A 23,225-nucleotide genomic window follows, 5' to 3' on the forward strand; every position below is an offset into this window, starting at 1 on the left:
TATGCACTTCACAAGGTAGAATCAGGTGACACCCATGTCACTTACCTTGTTTCATCCAATCAGCAATATCTCTCGTTTAACCTCCCAACTCGTCAACCACTTCTTCAAATGATTCCCAGTATTTTTGTTTTAATCTCTACTACTCAACTGGAAATCTGTTCCAAGTGTTTCTCACTGTCTATGAAGGACTTGCTAACATTGGGCCTGATTTTGGCTTTTCTGGCTCGGACCCGCATCCTGCTTTTAATTTACCGAATCTATCTCTTTCCTTTTTAACTGTTTCTTTATTGTACACCTCTCTACGGTCACCTGTGCCGTTTCCCATCTCTCTTCAAGGTAAAGTCCCAAGTTTCTCCAGCTTTACAACTCTGATCTCTTAAGTGTCAGCTGTGGCTCAGTGGGTAGCGCTCTCACCTCTGAATCAGAAGGTTGTGGGTTCAAGTCCCACTCTGAGCACAAAAATCTAAGCTGACACTCCAGTGCTGTGCTGAGGGAGTGCTGCACTGTCGGAGGTGCCGTCTTTCGGATGAGACGTTAAACCAAGGCCCCGTCTGCTATCTGGTGGATGTATATGATCCCATGGCACTATTTTGAAGAACAGCAGAGGAGTTATCCCCCGTGTCCTGGGGCCAATATTTATCCCTCAACCAATATAATAAAACAGATTATCTGGTGGTCATCACATCGCTGTTTGTGGGAGCTTGCTGTGTGCAAATTGGTTGCTGTGTTTCCCACATTACAACAGTGACTACACTCCAAAAGTACTTCATCGGCTGTAAAGCACATTGAGACATCCGGTGGTCATGAAAGACGCTATAGGTATCCAAGCCTTTAACGCTTGGGATATCAGCTCATGACTCCTTTGATCCGCCTCGGGGGTCTCCTCGTGTCTTGGCGACCGGAACTGGACACAACACTGTGGTATCATAGAAATTCATGGCACAGAAGGAGGCCATTCGGCCCATTGTGTCGGTGTCAGCCAACAAACAGCTATCCAGCTTAATCCCACTTTCCAGCTCTTAGTCCGTAGCCCTGTAAGTTATGGCACTTCAATTGCACATCCAAATACGATGAAGGTTTCTGCCTCTACTGCCCTTTCAGGCAGTGAGTTCCAGACCCCCACCACCTTCTGGGTGAAAAAGGTTCTTCTCAACTCCCCTCTAAACCTCCTACCAATTTCTTTCAATCTATGCCCCCTAGTTATTGACCTTTCTGCTAAGGTAAATAGGTCCTTCCTATCCACTCTGTCCAGGCCCCTCATAATTTTATACACCTCAGTAAGTCTCCCCTCAGCCTCTTCTGTTGCAAAGAAAACAACCCCAGCCTATCCAATGTTTCCTAATAATAGCTAAAATTCTCCAGTCCAGGCAACATCTTCATAAATCTCCTCTGTACCCTCTCTGGTGCAATCACATCTTTCCTGTAATGTGGTAATCGTGTGTGAATCTGACCAGTTTGTTTCGCCCTTCTGAATCCAAATGGTTGGTCTAAATTAGAAATTGCACTGGTCCTAACACTGAACCCCACTCAGTGCGCTCTCTATCTCTCTCGTCCCTCTTGCCATAACTTCCCCAACAAGCACCTGGGATTTACACTTAACCTTAAGCTTTGCAGTAGAAATTATGTCTCTTACAAATTTGTATTGATTAGCTTGACAATCCTGGCCTGGGGGGGGAGGGGGGAGACACACTACTTGATAGTACCGTGAGAGCAGTGCGGGTATCACCTGGACAGGTACAGGGGGTGAGTATTGCCACCATTTAGTGACTGCGTGTTTCGTTTTGTCCCCTCTATTTCCTCTCCCACCCCTGACCCGCCTCCCTTTCATATTACAAATCGCAGGTTCTGCGGACGAGAACAGCATTAATATTTTAACGCAAACCTTTTAGCAGCAGCCCCATAGCTGACCGTGCTGGCTCCTGTGGCAATGCACTTAGCGCGGGGTTAATTCTTGTGTAAATTCGATTATCCGAGAGGAAACTTCTTCACTGTTTCAAATTTGCAATCTGGTGTGTTTTCAGTAGATATAAATGTAGTTATTGAATCACTGGGCTCCTGAACTGCCTCTTTAATAACGTTAACTCTGACCGTGGTCGCTCAACCTCCGTACGTGACTCTTCGCTTCTCTTTCCCACCTCTGATGGTGGTAGGGTTAGAGGGGGGAGGGCGAAACTCGAGCCCATCGAGCTTTGCCCCCCCGCTCGTCCACAGCTCAAGTAGGGCGTGTGAGGGGAGGTGGCAATTCAGGCAGAAGCTGAGCGCCAGAATCTGCTCAGAGGCCGAGGATTCTGTGTCCATCCGCCCCGTCCCACCCCCACCCCAAGACATGGCCTTGCATGTCTGGGGATGGGGCTGATCCCGAGGGGAGGGAATTCCCTCAGCCCTGGCCTCCCTACCGCTCAGGTGTAGGGGTGAGTCTGGCGTACAGGTCGTTTTAAGCAGGGAAAATGGGGGTGCAGCTGGCCACCCCAGGCTCTGGACCCCACAAAAATGACTGTTCAGTTATCCATTTCAGTTCTCTTATTGAGGGAGGGGTCAATTCAGATATATAACACATACATAAATAAAAATCTTTAGCAGCTGGAGTTGGCTACCAATTATGAAGGTGGGGTAGTGCCACTTGTTTCGTCCCGTGCGCCCCCACCCCCTCCTGGATGGCATGCTGTGACCATAGTATCATGGGGTGCTTCGCCTTCCTGTGCCACTATGGTTAATTATCTGACCCCCATCTGACCCTGGGTACCTTGGCAGGGTCAGAAGTAACCAGCACCCATTTCGAACTCGTGCCTCCGTGGCGGGAAGAGAGAGAGAATCAAATGATATTACTAAAAAAAGGTGTCAACTGCGCCTTAATCTAATAACTGATCCTGCTGCTCAAACTCACCTGGAGATGGGGAAGTCTGAAGGTTCAGTGATGAATTCTGGAGTAGTGAAATAACTCTTCCCCGCCCCCAAAAATAAAATTAATTTAATGGCAACAAGCTTATATAAAAAAAATGCCGTTTGGTTCTTCACTCAGCTCTGCGCGCTACCTCCGATTCTGTTAAAGGCTGCCGAAGTATCTCCCAGTGGCTGACTTGTGCCGTTTACTCTCTGCAATACACAGACTCCTGCATTTAGCTCTCGTGTGAGTCTGATTATATGATGTCTGTAAATATTAGATGACTTGTGTGTGCATATTTAGCTTCTCGGAGCTGGATTGTTTTTGAGAATATAAGTTCTTTATTTTGTGTTCTTCCTGATCAAAAGTAATTATATATCTGTGCAAGTTCTTTATAATGTGTACATTTATAAAATGGCTACAATGGTTTTGGTTTTGATTTTTTTAAAATCTATAAATACACACGGAAGCCCGAGTAATATAAGTAAAAGATCAGCCGCGTTTGTACCAGATGTGTCTTCTATTTTTAAAGGAAGAAATGTTTGAAGTTTGATGGTAGGATTTTCCTATCCGAAGTTAAATCTGCTCAGCTCCTGAGTGCCATACACTGACCCCTACTGGCAGGTGTGTATATGCCAGGTGAAAGCATCACCAAGCCTGCAACGTCCGTCTGCATTCCATGTTCAGGTTCAATACATCATTTCAAAAGGGGTAAAGGAACCCTCCTAACAGTGGATGAGGGTATTGACCAGTCGCCAATAGTGAGCAATCTATGCGTTTGCTGACTGTTGCAATGTCTAGTGTGACCAGATCCGGGGGGGTGGTGGGGGAAAAGGGTGAATCAAATATTCATTGTCAGAAGGTTGTGGGTTCAAGCCCCACTCCAGGAACTTGAGCACAAATGCTGAGGGAATGCTGCGCTGTCGGAGGTGCCATCTTTTGAATGAGTCGTTAAGCCGAGGCCCCGTCTGCCCCCTCAGGTGGACGGACAAGATCCCATGGCACTATTTCGAAGAAGAGCAGGGGAGTTATTCCCGGTGCCCTGCCCGATATTTATCCCTCAATGAACATAACTAAAAAAATGTTATCTGGTCATTATCACATTGCTGTTTGTGGGAGCTTGCTATGCGCAAATTGGCTGCCGCGTTTCCCACATTACAATAGTGATGACACTTCAAAAGTACTGTTTTGAAGTGTCATCACTCATTGTGCTGTAAAGTGCTTTAAGACATCCGGTGGTCGTGAAAGGCACTATATAAATCCAAGTCTTTCTATCCAAGTCAGGACGCAGGAGGATTAGGATGACCTAACCCATAACCTTGAATGAGGGAGGGGCAGCACTGTTTATATTCTCTTGACGCTTACTGTTTTAAATGCAAACAACTGCAAAATAAACTCTGGGGGGGATTAACAACCTTAACTTTGTATCTTCAGGCCTCCTTCCCTTCCATAGTTGCACGGTGTATGATCCCCATGTTGAAGGAGTTGATGCAAGTGTGGTTGCTATGACAGCGGCTTGAGGTGGTGATTTATCAGCCTGTCACATTTAGCAGTGAGAGGAGAACTGGCTGACTTTTTCTGAACCAGGACTACAACAACAACTTTTATTTATATAGTGCCTTTAATATAGAGAAACGTCCCAAGACGCTTCACAGGAGTAATATGTGATAAAAATTTGCCACCAAGCCGCATAAGTAGAACATAAGAACATATGAAATAGGAGCAGGAGTAGGCCATATGGCCCCTCGAGCCTGCTCCACCATTTAATACGATCATGGACTCAGATCCACTTCCCTACTCGCTCTCCATAATCCCTTATTCCCTTATCGTTTACAAAACTGTCTATTTCTGTCTTAAATTTATTCAATGTGCCAGCTCTCTGAGACAGTGAATTCCACAGATCCACAACCCCCAAAAAAGAAATTCCTCCTCATCTCAATTTTAAATGGGCGGCCCCTTATTCTAAGATTATGCCTTCTGGTTCTAGTCTCCCCCATCAGTGGGAACATCCTCTCTGCATCCACCTTGTCAAGCCCCCTCATAATCTTATACGTTTCGATAAGATCACCTCTCATTCTTCTGAATTCCAATGAGTAGAGGTCCAACCTACTCAACCTTTCCTCGGTCAGGCAGAGTCAGCACAGATTTATGAAGGGAAAGTCAAGTTTGACAAATTTGCTAGAATTCTTTGAGAATGTAACGAACAGGGTGCATAAAGGGAAACCAGTGGATGTGGTGTATTTGGACTTCCAGAAGGCATTTGACAAGGTGCCACATAAAAGGTTACTGCACAAGATAAAAGTTCACAGGGTTGGGGGTAATATATTAGCATGGATAGAGGATTGGCTAACAAACAGAAAAGAGAGTCGGGATAAATGGTTCATTCTCTGGTTGGCAATCAGTAACCAGTGGGTGCCGCAGAAATCAGTGCTGGGACCCCAACTATTTACAATCTATATTAACAACTTGGAGGAAGGGACTGAGTGTAACGTAGCCAAAGATGGGAGGAAAAGCCATGTGTGATGAGGACACAAAAAAAAATATGCAAAAGAACATAGGCTAAGTGAGTGGCCAAAAATTTGGCAACCTCCTCATCTCTGGAATCAACCTTGTGAATCTTCTCTGAACTGCCTCCAAAGCAAGTATATCCTTTTGTAAATATAGAAACCAAAACTGCATGCAATATTCCAGGTGTGGCCTCACCAATACCCTGTATAGTTGTAGCAAGACTTCCCTGCTTTTATACTCCATCTATTTTGCAATAAAGGCCAAGATTCCATTGGCCTTCCTGATCACTTGCTGTACCTGCATACTATCCTTTTGTGTTTCATGCACAAGTACCCCCAGGTCCCGCTGTACTGCAGCACTTTGCAAGCTTTCTCCATTTAAATAATAACTTGCTCTTTGATTTTTTTTTCTGCCAAAGTGCATGATTTCACACTTTCTGACATTATACTCCATCTGCCAAATATTTGGCCACTCACTTAGCCGGTCTATGTCCTTTTGCAGATTTTTTTGTGTCCTCATCACACATGGCTTTTCCTCCCATCTTTGGCTACGTTACACTCAGTCCCTTCCTCCAAGTTGTTAATATAGATTGTAAATAGTTGGGGTCCCAGCACTGATTTCTGCGGCACCCACTGGTTACTGATTGCCAACCTGAGAATGAACCATTTATCCCGACTCTCTTTTCTGTTTGTTAGCCAATCCTCTATCCATGCTAATATATTACCCCCAACCCTGTGAACTTTTATCTTGTGCAGTAACCTTTTATGTGGCACCTTGTCAAATGCCTTCTGGAAGTCCAAATACACCACATCCACTGGTTCCCCTTTATGCACCCTGTTCATTACATTCTCAAAGAATTCTAGCAAATTTGTCAAACTTGACTTTCCCTTCATAAATCTGTGCTGACTCTGCCTGACCGAATTTTGCTTTTCCAAATGTCCTGCTACTGCTTCTTTAATAATGGACTCCAACATCTTCCCAACCACAGATGTTAGGCTAACTGGTCTATCGTTTCCTGCTTTTTGTCTGCCTCCTTTTTTAAATAGGGGTATTACATTTGCAGTTTTCCAATCTGCTGGGACCTCCCCAGAATCCAGGGAATGTTGGTAAATTACAACCAATGCATTCACGATCCCCGCCGCTACTTCTCAAGATCGTAGGATGCAAGCCATCCGGTCCAGGGGATTTATCTGCCTTTAGTCCCATTATCTTACTGAGTACCACCTCGACTGTGATTGTGTTAAGTTCCTCCCCCCCCTCTAGCCCCTTGATTATCCACTGTTGGAATATTATTATTGTCCTCTACCGTAAAGACTGATACAAAATATTTGTTCAGAGTTTCTGCCATCTCCAAGTTCCCCATTACTAATTCCCCGGTCTTGTCCTCGAAGGGACTAACATTTATTCTAGCCACTTTTCCTTTTTATATACCTTATAGAAACTCTTGCTATCTGTTTTTATATTTCGTGCTAGTTTACTTTCATAGTCTATCTTCCCTTTCTTAATCATTTTTTTCGTCATTCTTTGTTGGCTTTTAAACGCTTCCCAATCTTCTGTCCTCCTACTAGTTTTGGCCACATTGTATGCCCTTGTATTTAATTCTTTATTTCTTTAGTTAGCCACAAATGGCTAACTTTTCTCTTACGCCCTTTCCTCCTCACGGGAATATATTTTTCTTGAGCGTTGTGAAATATCTCCTTAACTGTTCATCAACTGTCCTACACTTAAATCTATTTTCCCAGTCCACTTTAGCCAACTCAGCCCTCATACCTTTAGTTTCCTTTATTTAAGCTTGGTACGCTGGTTAGAGATCCAACTTTCTCACGCTCCAATTAGCGTAGGTGAACAAAAGCTTGGTCAAAGAGGTAAGTTTTAAGGAGCATCTTGAAGGAGGAGAGGTGGAGAGGCTTCGGTTGGGAGTTCCAGAGCTTGGGCCCTAGGCAGCTGAAGGCATGGCCACTAATGGTTGAGCAATTATAATCAGGGGTGTTCTGGAGGGCAGAATTAGAGGAGTGCAGACATCTCTTTGGGGGGTTGTTGTGGGGCTGGAGGAGTTTAGAGGGAGGGGTGAGGCCATGAAGGGATTTGAAAATCAGGATGAGAATTTTGGAATCGAGGCGTTGCTTAACCGGGAGCCAATGTCGGTCAGCGAACACGGGTTATGGGTGAGCGGGTTGGAGAGAGTTTTGGATCACCTCTAGTTTACGTAGGGTAGAATGTGGGAGGCCACCCAGGAGTGCATTAGAATAGAGGTAACAAAGGCACGGGTGTGGGCTTCAGCAGTAGATGAGCCGAGACGCGGACTAAACTAAACTATAAAAAGGAAGGTTTGAGGTTGTGCTGCATTAGTGTTTTTGGTTCTTGGCAAAGATGCTATACTCGGTTGCAGCACTCCTGTAAGGGATGGAAAATGGCTGGAGGTACAGTCAACATCTCATGAACCATTAGCCCGGCAGGAGTCCGTGTCTTCACTGGTTTACTTTGGGGGTTCCACGTCCTGTTCCGTGTCCTGAGCACAATGTTTGCAGCAACTTCAGTCCTGACTTTGTGCTCTTTTGTTGACTTTTGGCTAAACATAGAAACATAGAAAATAGGTGCAGGAGCAGGCCATTCAGCCCTTCTAGCCTGCACCGCCATTCAATGAGTTCATGGCTGAACATGAAACTTCAGTACCCCCTTCCTGCTTTCTCGCCATAACCCTTGATCCCCCGAGTAGTAAGGACTTCATCTAACTCCCTTTTGAATATATTTAGTGAATTGGCCTCAACTACTTTCTGTGGTAGAGAATTCCACAGGTTCACCACTCTCTGGGTGAAGAAGTTTCTCCTCATCTCGGTCCTAAATGGCTTACCCCTTATCCTCAGACTGTGACCCCTGGTTCTGGACTTCCCCAACATTGGGAACATTCTTTCTGCATCTAACCTGTCTAAACCCGTCAGAATTTTAAACGTTTCTATGAGGTCCCCTCTCATTCTTCTGAACTCCAGTGAATACAATCCCAATTGATCCAATCTTTCTTGATAGGTCAGTCCCGCCATCCCGGGAATCAGTCTGGTGAACCTTCGCTGCACTCCCTCAATAGCAAGAATGTCCTTCCTCAAGTTAGGAGACCAAAACTGTACACAATACTCCAGGTGTGGCCTCACCAAGGCCCTGTACAACTGTAGCAACACCTCCCTGCCCCTGTATTCAAATCCCCTCGCTATGAAGGCCAACATGCCATTTGCTTTCTTAACCGCCTGCTGTACCTGCATGCCAACCTTCAATGACTGATGTACCATGACACCCAGGTCTCGTTGCACCTTCCCTTTTCCTAATCTGTCACCATTCAGATAATAGTCTGTCTCTCTGTTTTTACCACCAAAGTGGATAACCTCACATTTATCCACATTATACTTCATCTGCCATACATTTGCCCACTCACCTAACCTATCCAAGTCACTCTGCAGCCTAATAGCATCCTCCTCGCAGCTCACACTGCCACCCAACTTAGTATCATCCGCAAATTTGGAGATACTGCATTTAATCCCCTCGTCTAAATCATTAATGTACAATGTAAACAGCTGGGGCCCCAGCACAGAACCTTGCGGCACTCCACTAGTCACTGCCTGCCATTCTGAAAAGTACCCGTTTACTCCTACTCTTTGCTTCCTGTCTGACAACCAGTTCTCAATCCACGTCAGCACACTACCCCCAATCCCATGTGCTTTAACTTTGCACATTAATCTCTTGTGTGGGACCTTGTCGAAAGCCTTCTGAAAGTCCAAATATACCACATCAACTGGTTCTCCCTTGTCCACTTTACTGGAAACATCCTCAAAAAATTCCAGAAGATTTGTCAAGCATGATTTTCCTTTCACAAATCCATGCTGACTTGGACCTATCATGTCACCATTTTCCAGATGCACTGCTATGACATCCTTAATAATTGATTCCATCACTTTACCCACTACTGAGGTCAGGCTGACCGGTCTATAATTCCCTGTTTTCTCTCTCCCTCCTTTTTTAAAAAGTGGGGTTACATTGGCTACCCTCCACTCCATAGGAACTGATCCAGAGTCAATGGAATGTTGGAAAATGACTGTCAATGCATCCGCTATTTCCAAGGCCACCTCCTTAAGTACTCTAGGATGCAGTCCATCAGGCCCTGGGGATTTATCGGCCTTCAATCCCATCAATTTCCCCAACACAATTTCCCGACTAATAAAGATTTCCCTCAGTTCCTCTTCCTTACTAGACCCTCTGACCCCTTTTATATCCGGAAGGTTGTTTGTATCCTCCTTAGTGAATACCGAACCAAAGTACTTGTTCAATTGATCCGCCATTTCTTTGCTCCCCGTTATGACTTCCCCTGATTCTGACTGCAGGGGACCTACGTTTGTCTTCACCAACCTTTTTCTCTTTACATACCTATAGAAACTTTTGCAATCCGCCTTAATGTTCCCTGCAAGCTTCTTCTCGTACTCCATTTTCCCTGTCCTAATCAAACCCTTTGTCCTCCTCTGCTGAGTTCTAAATTTCTCCCAGTCCCCAGGTTCGCTGCTATTTCTGGCCAATTTGTATGCCACTTCCTTGGCTTTAATACTAGAAATATTAGAACAAGCCTTGGGTATTGGATTACTGAGGCTGCGGCGAAGGGTTAATTTGCCTCTAATCTAACGTTACCAGGTGTCACCTGGGGAATCTATACAACACTGCAGAGATGCCATTTTATATAAAGAATGAAATTATTTGGACACGCAGCAGCAACGCCCTGCCTGCTCCTACGGTAATGTGAGAAATATTAAGTGCTTCTAGAGGAGTGGTACAACAGAAACCGTATTTTGTACTTGCAGCAGAGCCCCAGATTTACGTGGGTTTTGTCAGCATCCACAAGGCTCATCATCACCACGTCAGCACCCTAACCACCAACAGTGAAATAAGTAGCACTGAAAGTGGTCTTGAATGCTCTGACCTGTAATCAGGCCTTTATACTACACCTAGACACAAAATAGCACCTCACTACTGCCACCCCTAGCATCCCAGTGGTTTTTCATAGAAATTTACAGCACGGTTGGAGGCCATTTTGGCCCATCGTGTCCACGCTGGCTGACAGTGCTATCTAGCCTAATCCCACTTTCCAGCTCTTGGTCTGCAGCCCTGCTGGTTACGGCACTTCAAGTGCACATCCAAGTACTTTGTAAACGTGGTGAGTGTTTCTGCCTCTACCACCCTTTCAGGCAATGAGTCCAGACCCCCCCCCCCACCACCCTCTCGGTGAAGAAATTTCCCCTCAAATCCCCTCTAATTCTCCGACCAATTACTTTATATCTATGCCCTCTGGTTGTTGATCCCTCTGCTAAGGCAAATAGGTCCTTCTTATCCAGGCCCCTCATAATTTTATACACCTCAATATGGTCTCCCCTCAGCCTCCTTTGTTCCAAAGAAAACAAATCCTGCCTATCTTATCTTTCCTCACAACTAAAATTCTCCAGTCCAGGCAACATCCTTGTAAATCGTGTTTTATTGCAGTGTCATTTTCAAAACTATTAGCAGCTACCTAACGGTGCATTTTGTAGTAAATCCCACCATGAATAAATTCTCTCGGAGTGAAATTACTTTTACACAAGTGCTGGCAATTTTGGATTGTGAAATACTCTGCACTCCAATATTTAATTAAATGTCATTATCCTTCTCAATAAGGCAGTGGGGTGGAGGACCAGGAAATTCTACTCATCCAGTGACACTAGAGCATGTCACACCCCACCCAAGCAATCTTCCTGCCTGTACTCTAATTTCTCCAGTCAAGTCTTTATTTCAAATCTCAGTTTGAAGTCGAGGTGTTGGCCATGGATCAGTAGGTAGCCACTCGTGTCTGAATCAGAAGGTCGTGTGTTCAAGCCCCGCTCCAGAGACTTGAGCACATAAGCCAGACTGACAATCCCAGTGCAGTACCAAGGGAGTACAGTACCGTGTCAGCTGTGGCTCACTGGGTAGCGGATTCAAGTCCCACTCCTGGAACTTGAGTTAATAAATCTAGACTGACACTCCAGTGCGGTGCCGAGGGTGGGGGAGGTGCCATCTTTCGGATGAGACGTTAAACCGAGGTCCCGTCTGCTCTCGCAGATGGACATAAAAGATCTCATGGCACTATTTTGAAGAAGAGCAGGGGCGTTATCCCTGGTGTCCTGACAAATATTTAACCCTCAATATAGATTATCTGGTCATTATCACATTGCTGTTTGTGGGAGCTTGCTGTGTGCAAATTGGCTGCCACATTTCCCACATTACAACAGTGACTATACTCCAAAAGTACTTCATTGGCTGTAAAGCACAATGTGACGTCCAGTGATTACTATATAAATGCAAGTCTTTCACTGTGAGGTGCCATCTTTTGGATGAGACATTAAACCCGTCTGCCCTCTTAGGTGGACATAAAACATCCCATGGTACTATTCCAAAGAAGAGTAGAGGAGTTCTCCCCAGTATCCTGGCCAATATTTATCCCTCAACTGGCAGCACTTAAACAGATTATCTGGTCATTATCTCATTGCTGTGTGCAATTTGGCTGCTGTGTTTCCAACATTACAATAGTGACTGCACTCCAATAGTACTTCATTGGGAAGGGATGTCCTGAGATCGTGAACAGCGCAAGTTCATTCATTCTCCGTAAATGTCAAATGGGGAGTGTAATAGTAGAATGAATGAAGAAAACCTTTTCTCTATAACCTGAATGTTGAAGGAGGGATCTGACTGGAGTATGTAAAGTATCAAATAGTACAGATAGTTAAATCATTAATAATTAAATGCAAACTATTACTTCAAAGTGAGGAAAATAGAAGCAGAGGGTATGAAGTTTAAATTAAATTTAAAACAAACGTCAGGAAGAGCTCCATGACTCCACATGGAATAAGCTGCCCGATTGGTTAGTAGATGCAGTGCAGTATGATTGTGTAAAGGGATAGCACATAAGAACATCAGAAATAGGAACAGGAGTAGGGCATTCGTCCCCTTGCACCTGTTCTGCCATTCAATGGGATCATGGCTGATCTTTTACCTCAACTCCACTTGCCTACATTATCCCCATATCCTTTGGATATCCAAAAATCGACCAATCTCTATCTTGAATATGCTCAAAGACTGAGCTTCCACAGCCTTCTGGGGTAGAGAATTCCAAAGATTCACCACCCTCTGCATGAAAACATGTCTCATCAGTCATAAATGGCTGACCTCTGATTCTCGACTCCCCAGCCAGGGGAAACATCCTCCCTGTATCCACCTTATCAAGCCCTGTAAGAATTTTGAATATTTCAATGAGATCATCTCTCATTCTTCTAAACTATAGGCCTAGTCTACTCCATCTCACGTCATAGGACAATTTCACCCCCCCCCTCCTAGGCATCAGTCTGGTGAACCTTCGTTGCACTCACTCTATGGCAAGTATATCCTTCCTTAGGTAAGGAGACTAAAACTGTATACAATACTCCACGTGTGGTCTCACCAGGGCCCTATATAATTGCAATGAGACATCATTACTCTTACACTCTTTTGTAATAAAGGCCAACATACCATTTGCTCTCAATTACTTGCAGTACCTGCATGTTAACTTTGTGATTCGTGTACAAGGACACCTCGGTCCCTCTGAACACCAACATTTCCCAGTCTCTCTCCATTTAGGTGAGAGATTGAGGTCTAGCGATGAGAGAGTTAAGTGTATTGTAGAGACAGGCTTTGCTTGGTTAAATTTTTAAAAACCTTTTTGCATCCTTGACTTTACTGTGGCTGCAGGCTGGAACGCAAAATTATTTTTGGATTGATGTTGAAATGTTTTTCGATGGTGTGGTTTTTGTTTGCACATGAGTGTAAAGGGCAGACACACTGTACGGTATGGCACAGTAATCTGACACAATGTCCCTTGGGATGGGTCATTTCACTGCTGGAGAATTCACCTCACCCCCCTCTGCCAGGGCAGCATGGTCTGTCCTCAGCGTTTCCTCAAGAGGCACGTCTATCACCACAAGGGTAGGCAACGTTCCGCTGCAGCCAAGTAAAGCCTGCGATTGTCCCCTTCCGCTCTCCGCGACCGTGGCTTCCAGGAGCTGGGCTGGAAGGGAAGGGTGTATCTCTGTGGCAGGCACCTCCTCCAACACGATCTCCTCACTCCCTTCTGCCTCGGCTGGCAATGCTGTGGAAAAAAGGCAAATAAATGTTTGTTAGATGCCTTGCTAGCCCGTACCGCCATAAATCACTCTCCCCGATGGTCCGTGTCTGGTTCACAAAGCCTTCATAGCAACAGGGACTAGGGCTGTTTTATGATGAGTGCCCATGTGGTGGCTGGTGTGCAACGGCCACACACATTAAAAAATCCACGCATAGGCATCTTCCACCCTTCAACATGTCGTTTGGGACCTGGAATATTAGGTCCTTCATTGAAACACCTGCATATTCATTCTTTTTTTGGCATGGAAGCAAGTCATCCTCGAGACGAGGGAACACTTATGATGAGAGATTGTGTAGAATGGGCCTGTACTCTCTGGAGTTTAGAACAACGAGAACTGATCTCATTGAAATATACAAAATTCTGAAGGGGATTGAGAGGGTAGATGTTAAAGCACATGGGATTGGGGGTAGTGTGCTGACATGGATTGAGAACTGGTCGTCAGACAGGAAGCAAAGAGTAGGAGTAAATGGGGACTTTTCAGAATGGCAGGCAGTGACTAGTGGGGTACCGCAAGGTTCTGTGCTGGGGCCCCAGCTGTTTACACTGTACATTAATGATTTAGACGAGGGGATTAAATGTAGTATCTCCAAATTTGCGGATGACACTAAGTTGGGTGGCAGTGTGAGCTGCGAGGAGGATGCTATGAGGCTGCAGAGCGACTTGGATAGGTTAGGTGAGTGGGCAAATGCATGGCAGATGAAGTATAATGTGGATAAATGTGAGGTTATCCACTTTGGTGGTAAAAACAGAGAGAGACAGATTATCATCTGAATGGTGACAGATTAGGAAAAGGGGAGGTGCAACGAGACCTGGGTGTCATGGTACATCAGTCATTGAAGGTTGGCATGCAGGTACAGCAGGCGGTTAAGAAAGCAAATGGCATGTTGGCCTTCATAGCGAGGGGATTTGGGTACAGGGGCAGGGAGGTGTTGCTACAGTTGTACAGGGCCTTGGTGAGGCCACACCTGGAGTATTGTGTACAGTTTTGGTCTCCTAACCTGAGGAAGGACATTCTTGCTATTGAGGGAGTGCAGCGAAGGTTCACCAGACTGATTCCCGGTATGGCGGGACTGACCTATCAAGAAAGACTGGATCAACTGGGCTTGTATTCACTGGAGTTCAGAAGAATGAGAGGGGACCTCATAGAAACGTTTAAAATTCTGACGGGGTTAGATGCAGGAAGAATGTTCCCAATGTTGGGGAAGCCCAGAACCAGGGGACACAGTCTAAGGATAAGGGGTAAGCGATTTAGGACCGAGATGAGGAGGAATTTCTTCACCCAGAGAGTGGTGAACCTGTGGAATTCTCTACCACAGAAAGTTGTTGAGGCCAATTCACTAAATATATTCAAAAGGGAGTTAGATGAAGTCCTTACTACAAGGGGGATCAAGGGGTATGGTGAGAAAGCAGGAATGGGGTACTGAAGTTGCATGTTCAGCCATGAACTCATTGAATGGTGGTGCAGGCTAGAAGGGCCAAATGGCCTACTCCTGCACCTATTTTCTATGTTTCTATGTTGAGAGGTTGTTTCCCCTGGCTGGAGTGTCTCGAACTAGAGGGTAGAGTCTCAGGATAAGGGGTCAGCTATTTAAGGCAGAGATGAGGAATTTCTTCAATTAAAGTTTGTGAATCTTTGGAACTCTCTGAATATATTCAAGGCTGAGAGATAGATTTTGGTGTCTAGGCAATGTTGGATTAAGGCTAATAGGAGGGAAGGGCCTAGATATGTTCTATATATTTCATACAATTCATAAAATTAACAAATATAATTGTATATTTATCCAAATTTAACAAAAACCAAAGCTATGTACATTAAAAAAACAGCATACAATTCAAACAGAGAATGGTTTCTTCTGGCTTTAAACTGTGGTATCAAACAACAAATTCCCTGAATACATATTTTCAAACAAAGACTGGCAAGTTCCTGGCCTTGACTGTAGCAAACAAATGACAAAAATCAAAGAATGTACATTTAAAAAAAACAGCAAACAGTTCAAGCAGAGATTGGTTTCTTCCTTGCTTAAACTGCGAGATCAAACAAAACATTCTCTGAGTATGTCTCTTCAAACAAAGACTGGTTTCTTCCTGGCTTTCGCTGGGGCAAACTCATGAATAATATCAAAATTTAAAGATCTGATAACTTCACTCTCAATGCTCAAAAGAGTCAAAGCAGCAAGATGCCCCTGATTCATGGTGGATCGTAAGACATTTTTAATCCTTTTGAGGAGAGAGAAGGAACATTCTCCACTCCAATCAGTGATCATTAATAACAAATACAGCCGTAATGCAGTTTCTGCATCTGGGAAACATTCCATCACATTGGATTCAATGATTACACGGTACATGCAAATAGACCTGCTCTCATCCTCTTTTTTTTCCCTGTATTTGAGAAGGTTGAAAATTCAACAAACTGGAGAAATTCCTTAGTAAAATCTACTGGGAGATCATCTGGATATTTCTGACATAAGCGTCTGAAACCTTCACTGACTTGGGAGCTGGACATATTATGTGAATAATCATCATACTCGGCCCAACATCTTAAAAGCAATTTCGGAAACCGATTATAAAAATGAATGAAAATCTTACATACAGATAGACTATAATGACATGAAAAAAAACCTATTTAAAATGGTTTGTTTGGCGCACATATATGAATAACCTAACGGTAAATAATGTGTTGTCATTCTGATGACATTATGAGGACAAATACTGACAAGTTGATAAAATGAGGGAGTGGCAAAGCCTAATCCTTACATCATTACATGAACTGCAACATTTAAAATATAGAAAGCCAGGCTAGAAAGTAGTTTAGTGAATCAGTTTTTCCCCAAAGAAAACAGTATTGAGATGATTATTTTGACTCAAAAATGACTTGACTTGAGAAAACAGGTCAGAATAACATAATATAGGAAAAAGAGAGCAGGAAAGGGTCACAGAGACTTATCAAAGCTCCCCTCTCCCCAAAAACAAATGCATAATTTCAATATAGTCTTTCAGACTTAATTTAGAATATTCCTGTTTTACCCCTAGTAGTTTCTAGTAGGATATCCAGGGGTATCTGTGAGGGATATCCAGGGGTATCCATGAGGACATACATTACTAAATACTTTTGAAATTTGACTTTGACATCTACATTTCTACTTTCAAAAGATAAATGAAAATTCTTCATCTTTCCGTAAGCGTTCACAATGATCAAACCTGATATTATTTATGCATTTATCCCATGAACAGCGTACATAGCTCTCCGGGTGAATTTTTTGGGGATGTTTATACATGTTTCAAGATTGTCACAGAATTTTATACACACTTTGAGCCATAAGGACGCAATATTTTGCACCTCTGAAGATATAATTATGCAGTTGTATGTGATATTGCTCAACCGACCTTGTGACAAAGATTATGGGTTAATGATATAAAAATTAGGGTCTAAAAAATGAGAGCCTTATTAGCCTATGGGTTAATCCGGCCCTGGGCCTAGGGGAAATCAAGGGATATGGAGATCGGGCGGGAAAGTGAAGTTGAGGTAGAAGATCAGCTATGATCTTATTCAATGGCAGGGCAGGCTCGAGGGCCCGAATAGCCTTACTCTTGCTCCTATTTCTTGTGTTCGTATGTTCTGACTATGCTTTTAACGTGCTTCATTGGCTGTGGAACATCCCAAGAAACCTGACTGCAAGTTCGTTCGGAAGGTGAAAAAACACCTCGATTTTAACATTCTCATCAGCCACACAGGTCACCATCACCCCCCGCAACCGTCTTGCGTACCTGGAATTACAGAGCCTGCCTCCACGTGCTCTGGTCCACAAGTGCTCATGGGACTTTGGTCCTCCGCCATGCTTCCAGCCTCCGACAGGATAACCTCACTGCCATCAGAGAGAGAGAGACACACACACACAGTAACCGTATCAGCTGGGAACTCTCCACACACTGCTACCTTTACATAAACACTGGTTAAAAGAAAAATTGGTTCCCCTCTAGGTTTTAGTGAGTCAGCCGTGGCTCAGTGGACAGCACTCTCGCCTCGAGTCAGAAGGTCGTGAGCTCAAGTCCCACTCCAGAAACTTGGCCCAACAATCCAGGCTGACACTCCCAGTGCAGTGCTGTGGCAGCGCAGCACTGTCGGAGGTGCCATCTTTCAGAAGCGACTCTAAAGGGCAGATGCCATGGCACTATTGTGAAGAAGAGCAGGGGAGTTATCCCCGGTGTCCTGGGACCACTATTTATCCCTCAACCAACATCATTAAAAAAACATCTTCATCATCATAGGCGGTCCCTCGAACGAGGATGACTTGCTTCCACATGAGTTCACATGTTTCAATGAAGGACCCGATGTTCCAGTCCTGAACTCCAATTGAAGGGGTGGAAGATGCCTGTGCATTGATTTTTTTTTTTTTTTTTTTTTTTTTAAGCGTGTGGTGACTTGCACATCAGCCACCACATGGGCTTGACAGAGCTAGGCCTTTATCCAGTGGCAAGGATTAACCAGAACGACTGGAGACCTGCTCTGCTGCACGGACCTAGTGCACACACATATCGCAGTGTGGGCTGGCCCTGATCTGGTCATTATCACATTTGCTGTTTGTGGGAGCTTGCTATGCGCAAGTTGGCTGCACCAACAGGATGACAAAGGGGCGGTAGAAACACAATAAGCAACACGGATGCAATCGCCGAGGGGTGAAGGCCAGGGGGCTAGACACAGACCAAGGTAACAGCTGGGACCAGAGTTCAAACCCACGGCAGATTTAGTGGGATGCAAGTCTGTCTCTTCCGGCTGGTTGCAAGGATCCTGTGTGTGAAATGAGTTTGCACAGCCTCAGAGCACGAGTGAGTCCTAGCTCGGCGCCAACCGACACTAAATTAGAAAGTCACTCAAGAGGTCACGGGATGGCTGGTGTGGGAAAATGCACTGCTGATGCTAGAGGGGCGGGGTGGGGGTGGGGGTCGCTGTCCTGGTGATGAGGCGGAGGCCCATAGTGTTGGGGTTAATGTAGAAGGAACTTTACTCCGCATCTACCTGTGTTACATCTGACGACAGAATGCTCGATACTAACAACAGAAAGCATTCCATTCCCCACGCTTTTCCCATGACCCCACATTCTTGTGGGTCAAATCCACTGTGTTATATGTTCTGCAAAGTGACCGCACACACGCCCAGACCTGGGTGATTGAAAGCTGGGGTGGGCGGGCTTGATTTAATATAAGAACATAAGAAATAGGAGCAGGAGTTGGCCATTTGGCCCCTCGAGCCTGCTCCGCCATTCAATAAGATCATGGCTGATCTGATCATGGACTCAGCTCCACTTCCCTGCCCGCTTCCCATAACCCTTCACTCCATCGTTCAAAAATCTGTCTATCTCCACCTTAAATATATTCAATGACCCAGCCTCCACAGCTCTCTGGGGCAGAGAATTCCACAGATTTACAAGCCTCAGAGAAGAAATTCCTCCTCATCTCCATTTTAAATGGGCGGCCCCTTATTCTGAAACTACTCCCCTGCATTCTCACCACGTTACCTGCTGTGTTGCCCCTGTTCCTCCAGAGTCTGTAGCAGGACATCCTGGTGCATGGTCTGGATGTGATGCAGGAGCGTTGCCTCCTTGGTGTATTTCTTCCTGCAGTGGCCGCAACTCAGCATTCGGGCGTTGGTCATGTGGATGTTCCTCACGTGACGGCGCAGGTCACCTGTGGAATAAATGGCAACTCACAAAAGGTCCTGCACCATCCGCTCATTTACCTCTCGCACCCCACCCACCCCATCCCCCTCAACCACCCCACTCCTGCCCCCCACTCGAGGTCAGGGGGGCGGGAGTGAGGATGGGGGGGCGGGGGGAGCGAGAGTGGGGCGGGGGGAGCGAGAGTGGGGCGGGGGGGAAGCGAGAGTGGGGAGGGGGGGTGTGAGGGAGGGGCCGGTGGGGGGTGTGAGGGAGGGGCCGGTGGGGGGTGTGAGGGAGGGGGGGGGGGTTAGGGGGGGAGAGTGGGGGGAGTGAGGGAACGGGCGGGGGGGGGGGGGGGGGAGATTGAGGGAACGGGCGGGGGGGGCGGGGGGGGGGGGGGAGATTGAGGGAACGGGCGGGGGGGGGGAAAAGAGTGAGGGAGCCGGGGGGGGGGGGGGGGGGGGGGGGAAGTGAGGGAGGTGGCGGAGGGGTTGAGGGAGGGTCGGGCGGAGGGGTTGAGGGAGGGTCGGGCGGAGAGGTCGGGGGGGGGGTGAGGGAGGGTCGGGGGGGTGAGGGAGGGTCGGGGGGGTGAGGGAGGGTCGGGGGGGTGAGGGAGGGTCGGGGGGGTGAGGGAGGGTCGGGGGGGTGAGGGAGGGGCGGGGGGGTGAGGGAGGGGCGGGGGGTGAGGGAGGTGAGTTCATGCGCATAACCCTGAAACACAGTAGCATCAAGTAGCTGATTCCATATTGACACATAGTCTGCGTGCAAAGGAAGGAATGTGCAGAATGGGAATGGTCCCTGCCAGGACATGGAATAGAATACATCTCGTACCGAAGGACCTCGACTTTCCATCACTTGTCACAGGACCGTTCACATTACCCCGGCACATAACCAGACACATTCAGCAACCCCCCCGCCCCCCCCACCAACCACAGGACACAGCCACATCAAATATAAAACACCCACCCACGAAGGGTTACGCCCTCTGAGGAAAACATTTTTCCACACAGAGGGTTGTTAAGATCTGGAACGCACTGCCTAAAAGGACAGTGGAAGCCGGTTCCACAGGAACTTTCAAAGGACAATTTGTATGGTTATGGGCAAAAAGCAGGGGTGTTGGACTGAATTGGACAGATCTTTCAAAGAGCCGGCACAGACACGATAGGCCGAATGGCCTCCTTCTATGCTGTACGATTTCATGAAAAAGAAAAGGAAAACTTGGATTGATGTAGCGTCTTTCACGACCACCAGACGTCTCAAAGCACATTTTGCCAATGAAGTACTTTTTGGAGCGCAGTCACTGTTGTAATGTGGGAAAAGCGGCAGCCAATTTGTGCACAAGCAAGCTCCCACAAACAGCAATGTGATAATGACCAGATAATCTGTTTCTGTTATGTTGATTGAGGGATAAATATTGGCCGCAGGACACCGGAAGTTTTGAGGAGCGAATTACATAAGCACAAGCTGATCTGTCGTCACCTCTGTCTGACTTTCGCACTGCTGCAAAGGGATGGTCAGCTCCAGGATAATGTTCCCGATAACTTGCGCAGCCACACCACGGTCTGGAGGTCCTGCGCAGGCCGCTCACCGGCTTTCAAATGGAAAAACCGTGCATGCGCAGAAATCGGAATGGGCTGCGCTCCCCCCATCCAAAATTGAGAGGGAACATTGCTCCTAAACCATCCCCAATGACCTCCCCCTTCATAGCTGTCAGCCATGGCTCAGTGGGCAACACTCTCGCCTCGGAGTCAGAAGGTTGTTGGTTCAAGTCCCACTCCAGGGACTTGAGCACAAAAATCTAGGCTGACACTCCCAGTGCAGTGCTGAGGGAGCGCTGCACTGTCGGAGGTGCCGTCTTTCGGTCGAGACGTCAACCCGAGGCCCCATCTGCCTCTCTCAAGTGGACATAAAAGATCACACGGCCACTATTTCGAAGAGCAGGGTCCGACGAAGGGTCATTGACCTGAAACGTTAACTCTGTTTCTCACTCCACAGATGCTGCCTGACCTGCTGAGATTTCCAGCATTTTGTGTTTTAATTCCAAATTCCAGCATCCGCAGTATATTGCTTTTGAGTTATCCTCAGTGTCATGGGGCCAAAAGTTATCCTTCAATCAACATAACAAAAACAGATTATCACATTGCTATTTGTGGGAGCTTGCTGTGTGCAAATTGGCTGCCACACTTCCCACATCATCATCATAGGCAGTCCCTCAGAATCGAGGAAGACTTGCTTGCACTCTAAAAATGAGTCCTTAGATGGCTGAACAGTCCAATACGGGAATTACAGTCTCTGTCACAGGTGGGACAGATAGTTGTTGAAGGAAAGGGTGGGTGGGACAGGTTTGCCGCACGCTCTTTCCGCTGCCTGCGCTTGATTTCTACATGCTCTCGGCGATGAGACTCGAGGTGCTCAGCGCCCTCCTGGATGCACTTCCTCCACTTAGGGCAGTCTTTGGCCAGGGACTCCCAGTGTCAGTGGGAATGTTGCACTTTATCAGGGAGGCTTTGTGGGTGTCCTTGAAATTTTTCCTCTGCCCACCTTTGGCTCGTTTGCAGTGAAGGAGTTCCGAGTAGAGCGCTTGCTTTGGGAGTCTCGTGTCTGGCATGCGAACAATGTGGCCTGCCCAGCGGAGCTGATCAAGTGTGGTCAGTGCTTCAATGCTGGGGATGTTGGCCTGGTCGAGGACACTAATGTTGGTGCATCTGTCCTCAACTTGCTTTCGTTCTACTCCACAATGCCCGGGGAGGGGGGGGGTTGGAAATCGACACTCAGTGAGTAGTAGCCAAAGGTGGCCCATTCTAAGCGAATCAGGCGGTACTGCCAGTAGTGAGCTATTCAACCACAGGGAAATGACACTCACACCCGATCCCATGTGGAGTCCACATGCCTGAAAATGCCAACAGGGGTCAGGAGCTCTGTCGAAACAATTTATTGTAACGTCACTCGCTGAGCATCGTGATGTTTACAACCACCACATGTGACAAGAGTGCTAAAGTCAAGGTTGTAAAAAGACTCAATGGCTCTTTAAAATAACAGACGTTCCTTACATTTAAATAACTGGGCATTCTGCTCTGAGTCACACTGAAGTACCGTTCGTATTACGCAAGAGGTTGGGGAAGAGCAGCTAACTGATAAATGATAGTGAAGCGTTGTGGCCCATAGCTGCTGTTGTTGTTTTCGTATCTTTGCACCAATGTTCTAATGTTCTAATTTTCTTCGGAGTGCGTGGCCCATTCAAATTTCCCCGCACGCATGTTTTTTCTGCTTAAATGCTGGTGAGTCGGCTGTGCAGGACCTCCAGACCGCTGCGTGGCCGCACAGCTCGATGGGAACGTCACCTTGGGTTCTTCTCTTGGTAAACAGCGTGAAGCAGGGGAAGGATTTTCAGGCTAATTAACAGTCGGACAGGCCGTGACGTGAACGCTACTTCCATGGCTGTGATTAGCAGAGTGTCCACCGTGACTCAGTGGGCAGCATGCCAAGAGCATGCAGAAACCAAGCGCAGGCAGCGGAAAGAGCGTGTGGCAAACCTGTCTCACCCACCCTTACCCTCAACGACTATCTGTCCCACCTGCGACAGGGACTGTGGTTCCCGTATTGGACTGTTCAGCCACCTAAGGACTCATTTTAAGAGCGGAAGCAAGTCTTCCTCGATTCTGAGGAACTGCCGATGATGATGATGAGTGGGCAGCACTCTCTTGCCTCTGAGTCAGAAGGTTGTGGGTTCAAGTCCCACTCCAGAGACTTAAGCACTTAAATCTAGGCCGACTCTTCCAATGCAGTGCTGAGGGAGTGCTGCACTGTCGGAGGGGCCGCCTTTCTGATGAGACATTAAACCGAGGCCCCGTCTGCCCTTTCAGATGGACATAAAAGATCCCACGACACTATTTCGAAGAAGAGCAGGGGAGTTATCCCTGGTGTCCTGGCCTATATTTAACCCTCAAGCAACATAACAAAAACAGATTATCTGGTCATTATC

At 46.5% G+C, this 23,225-nt stretch overlaps 1 protein-coding gene across 1 annotated transcript in view; it reads right to left on the bottom strand.

The window, feature by feature from the left end:
• Positions 1-10,848: 10,848 nt before the first annotated feature.
• Positions 10,849-23,225, bottom strand: part of LOC139259469 (uncharacterized) — a 29,880-nt gene continuing 17,503 nt past the window's right edge. Inside the window, exons 7-9 of the mRNA XM_070874941.1 lie at positions 19,103-19,271; positions 17,355-17,452; positions 10,849-13,553 (exon numbers count right to left, since the gene is read on the bottom strand). Of these exons, the coding sequence (XP_070731042.1) occupies positions 13,294-13,553; positions 17,355-17,452; positions 19,103-19,271 (527 nt within the window). The 3' untranslated portion in view covers positions 10,849-13,293. The remainder of the gene's footprint in view (positions 13,554-17,354; positions 17,453-19,102; positions 19,272-23,225) is intronic.

This window comes from Pristiophorus japonicus, chromosome 3 (genome assembly GCF_044704955.1).
Source record: "Pristiophorus japonicus isolate sPriJap1 chromosome 3, sPriJap1.hap1, whole genome shotgun sequence".
Lineage (NCBI taxonomy): Eukaryota > Metazoa > Chordata > Chondrichthyes > Pristiophoridae > Pristiophorus > Pristiophorus japonicus.